Source organism: Cystoisospora suis, assembly GCF_002600585.1.
Source record: "Cystoisospora suis strain Wien I chromosome Unknown contig_2246, whole genome shotgun sequence".
NCBI classification, from domain to species: domain Eukaryota; phylum Apicomplexa; class Conoidasida; order Eucoccidiorida; family Sarcocystidae; genus Cystoisospora; species Cystoisospora suis.
The window spans coordinates 5205-10004 of record NW_027155045.1 but is presented as its reverse complement, the minus strand read 5'-3'; the positions used below and the strand labels follow the sequence as shown (position 1 = coordinate 10004).

The 4800-nt window shown below is 53.7% G+C and overlaps 1 protein-coding gene across 1 annotated transcript; it reads right to left on the bottom strand.

The window, feature by feature from the left end:
* Positions 1-1058: 1058 nt before the first annotated feature.
* Positions 1059-4570, bottom strand: CSUI_004717 (dynein light chain dlc). The gene is made up of 2 exons (XM_068064902.1): positions 3591-4570; positions 1059-1842 (listed from the first exon to the last, which is right to left on the bottom strand). Exon 2 carries the CDS (start codon positions 1840-1842, stop codon positions 1573-1575), a length of 270 nt encoding a protein of 89 aa, XP_067923117.1. The 5' UTR covers positions 3591-4570; the 3' UTR covers positions 1059-1572.
* Between the last annotated feature and the right edge of the window lie 230 nt (positions 4571-4800).

Sequence of the window (4800 nt, the reverse complement as noted above, 5' to 3'; positions counted from 1 at the left end):
GGCTGTTAACCGAAGAGTCGTTGTGCCAAATCCAGCCTGGCACGCCTAGGGTATCTCTCCTTTTGGTCGGAGACGGCTGGTGCGCATGCTGTGCTATCCTCTGGCCGAAGTTCCCGACAGTGGTACCCCTGTCTTCTACGTGCGAAGTCGGTCGCACGATTACCAGTCTCAGTTCTGCGAGGAGCATCCTCCCTGGCTGTTCAGCAGCGACACTGTGCACACGCCCTCGTCAGCTGACTGATTCAGCGGGGTAGCTTTACTGGTGTAAATAACAACCGCGTCAACTAAGAGAAAGTCTTCGCAGCTGCCTAGCTGCTTCAATGAGGCGCAAGGGTCAGGTTACCTAGCCGTTCTCCCTCGTCTGCTGTGGAGTGGAGTCGTCAGCATATGTATCCCTCTGCCGTGCGTACACGCGGGTCACCGAGGAGTCGTTCTTTCGCACGATGTAGCTTCCGAAGACGAGGGCGCACTAAGAACACCGGGCTGTTCCCGTGTCGGTCTAACTCTGATAAAGTGCCGTCTCTGCAGAGTAATGCGCAACTGGCAGATCGACACTAACGAAGTTGCGACTCTCGTGAAACAACGAACTGCACGGTGGACAGGCATTTCCACCGTCATCTGTGGCGACACAGCTAACCGTAAACCAGCATGAGAACGGACGACTAGCTGTAGAGAGAGCGGCAAACACAGTGGTTATAGACAGGTCGCTGGCTCTACGGACAGGCACGTTATTCGCGCTTGATGGACTATCGCCACATGCCGGCCCTGGGAGAGATAGAAGCCGTGTGCCATATCAGAACGAGCATCAATTCACAGGCACAGGGAGTGCCCTCTAAATGCATAGGAGACGCAGCGTCTGGACAGTGCTCGCGGCTTGCCATCCTTCAGTCGCGATCACACGTACTCAGCTGTACGGGTCACTAGCAGCTGTCCGTTTTCAAGATGGCCGGGTGGCCGCGCAAAAAGGTCCGACAGGCTGAAAGGACGTTACGGGGTTTTGCACTTAAGAAAAAACCGATGACAAAAGCACGCTTGCAACAGTACGACTAAAAGTGCTCCTTAGTATGAAACTGACACGGTTCCACATCGCGCGAATGCCCCAACTGCTCCACCGGACAGAAGGCCTCCTTGAGGACCTCCCACACGGGTCACCCGTGCGGGTCGTCGGCGCGCGCACAGGCACACAGCTCCACGCCACCGACATCGACTCAGCGCCTACGGTATCAAATGCGAACAACGGGAACTGATGTTTATACGTAACGGGCTTATCCGACTTAATGTTACGTGAGCTCATTCCCCGTGTCTCTAAAAGACAAGTTTTAGCCAACGGCACTGTCCGCTCGGGCGCCTACTTTGTCCCGTCGAACGGAGACCAAGCATTGTCTTTATTAGACACAAAAGAGGCGTCATGCAGCTGCATGGAGAATGTCGTTGTCCGGTAGTTTGTGCCCACACAATTCAGAGAAAGGTGTGTCTCTCACGCGTCCAGCTGTACACACACTGATGTCGGGAACTGAATGCTGGCTTCGTTCAATACTAATTGGGTATGATGCAACGCGCGCTAGCATGCTCTCAGCCACTCTTGAACAGGAGAACCGCCACTTGTCCAATGTAAAAGTAAATGAAATGGTGCGTCTCATGTGTGACGTAGGATCCAAAATTCCTTCCCACTACACAGTGCCAGGTCGGATTATGCTTCCTATCGAACTCCTTCTTGATGTAGGCTGCAATATCCTTCTCAATGTTGTACTTCTCCAGAGCCTGATTTGCGCAGTCAATCGCGTCTTGCTGAAGATCTTCCGGCATATCTGCGTTTTTGATGACTGCCTTCCTGTCCGCCATTTTGGCCACTTCAAATCAGTCTAACTCGTAGTCGGAGGCTGAAGGTACTGCCTTGTTGCAAGGACACCTGAACACACCGTACACGGATACCAGGGCAGCTTCTTTGGAGACAAGAACATGCTTTAACTAGGCTTGTACACGAAGGAAACAGACCGCTCTCCCTCGGATGCATTACACAACGGTGAAACGACTCGGCCACCAGAGAAAAGGAACGAAGTGTTTGCCGCCGTTGCTTAGACGAGCGACAGCTCAGCTGAGCTGAGAGCCAATCACAAGGGAGGAAAAAAGCGCCTGGATGCCTGGAAAAAGTCTTGGCTTATCCCGCATCAGTTCGGGAAGGACGCCTAGCCAAGCGAGAGCAGGCAGCGCTACCGTTCTCTCTCACTTCTGAAACTTAGGACGACTGCATGAATCGAACGCACAATCTGATCCATTCCCTGAGCAGGCAGGACGTCACGTTGGAGCGTCCAAGAAGTGCGGATCCCGTTACTCGCCGGTCGGACCCGCACTTTTCTTTTTCGCTTTAGAATACAACTAAAGCACGCAGGCCAGTCCCCCTTTTAGCACTACGGCCCGCCCGTGACTCCAGAAACAGTCGCAAGGAAAAGGAGCAGTACGACAACATCAGGGACAAGCGCTGCAGACTAAGAAAACCAGAAGGTAAGGAGACAGACGCCTAAAGCGCCCAGGGACGTTCGGAGTGTGCGGAGAGGACAGTCCGACAGCTCCCAGATGTTCAACGATTACGCGAGTCGACAGCTGGCACATACACCCACAAGCCTCGTTCGCGGACACGCAATGTCTAATCCGATGGATGGGTCAACGAAAGCGAAGTTGAGTGGCCGGCAGCGTAGCCATCGCGCAGCGGCGAAGTGACAAAAGCCTTTCTAATGGCCCTGATGAACATTACCCAATGTGGCACGGGAGCACAGATGCCGCGACGTGAACGCATAGACGCGCTCATTTCCCGTTGTGAACAGGAAAACAGAGCTGAAGAAAAGACTCTCGCACTCCAGTGGACTCAGCAAGAACAATCGCACACCAGCCCGCGAAGAGACTCCCTCGATAGAAGCCAGAAGAAACACTGATCCCCCGCAAAAGAGGGACTGAAAAAGGTGTCACCTCGTTTACCAAATGAAATTATGAACGTCCGGGGCTTTGTAAAGCGGAAGCCGTCCCAGCAGGAACGGGCAAAGCAAGGCGTCATACACACACCACGAACGTGCGACTAGAACTACCAAGCCTAGTCAAAGGCATTTTGCAGTGAACGGAACAAGGACGCACCGGCACGCCCCCGAAAAAAGACTTCTTAGCAGCCGCATTACGTTATGAGTCCTGCTTTTAACACATGCCGATGGAAAAGACATGTGGAGTGGTTTCACATAGGAAACCCTAAACGCAGCTGGGGGACACGCGAGCATACCAACAAACAAAGATCCCTGCTGAAGGGCGGACCTACTTGATCAGGGCTCACTGCGTTTTAAAGAATTAAGGCACGCCGGCCAGTGACGACAGTTGTGGAAGATCCGTAGCGTTGGCTGTCTCACACGGGAATCCCATCGACGCTGTCAGTAAGACTACACGACTGCGAATAACCCTACAATGCTCTGAACTGTGAATCACCCGTGAAGGAAACGAAGCTATGAACTCACAGAAGTGACGGCCGTAGAAAGAAGACGTTTTCGCGCCAAGCAAAACGGGGGAATCAAACGAGTAAAGGCTCCAAGGTACCAGTTTCTTCGGCGTACCTGTAGCCACGGTTGAGAACGCGCCAGAGAGCAGGCTCCGCGGAATTCAGAAAAATTCTTGATGAAGGGGAATGCAGAAAAGTGCTGGGATCGAGCAAGAAGCAGAGTTAGGCTTGACCAGGGACCGCCCGGGGTTGGTAAGGCCGGCGACACGGGAGTTGGTGTTAATGGTGAGACGTGTTCAGAAGCACATCCAGCTATTCAATGTGGGTCGAAAAACGAACATTCCAGCAAGGCGTTGCAACGGAAGCAGGAAATGCGACACGGTGATCTACGCAGAAGCAGACGCGGACAGTATCCTCTTCCGGGAAAAAGACATCCCACGCTAATCAGCCTCACCAGCGCTCAGGGCCCGTAGAATCCACGATGCGCATGAGCCAGGCTCACTGGGAGTGACGCACGCGAAGTCACCAGCGGTGCAAGTGAAGGGCTTCTTCGCTCCGGCAATCGTGTCTTGCTCTCCAAGAAGTTCACCCATCTGAATATCTGGGCCCTGGCACGAAAATTGCATCTGCAAAGATTCTCCTTCTGATTAATTCCCCTCCCCTCTGTTGGAGCAAAACTTCTGCAACGGGATCACTGCGGCGCATGTCTGGTTGTTAGCACGCATCCCTCCTAACCCAGCCAGGCGCTCAACATACAGATCCACCCACGGTTGCACTACAAGATGCACAGCCCTACAGATGCTATTTCTCCACTCCTATGCACAGACCACAGACTGAGTCGGACCGCCTTTTTCTGGAGACGCAGGGTCCAGTTAAAGAGGCAAACTCCGGGTAAATCTTCTGTCCCCTACATGAAGAGGAGTGCTGTATGGATGCCGTGCCGTTGCCATACACGCGTCACGCACATAGTCTGCGGCGTATGCTAGCTGAACTGATGACGTCCTACCAAAGCGAACGTGGTCGGTCAGCTCGCAGCGAGGAAGCGTCCGGAACCCTCGCAGCACCGCTGCCTCTCCTCGGGCACGCGAAGTATGGCTCCTGGCGGGCCTCTCGTTTTGCCAAACCATCCCACTAGGCTGGCGTAGCCTCACGCCTGTCGTTTCTGCGTCCTAGACAGCTGAGGCCACCCTGACAAGTAGGCCTCAGTTTTTGATAACCCTGGCCGGTAACGAACTGGCAACCTTCGGGCTGTTGGCCGGAGTGTCACACTTTAGAAAAATTGGCAGCTGAATCGTGTGCAATGTACCCGTTCTTACTATGGGTAC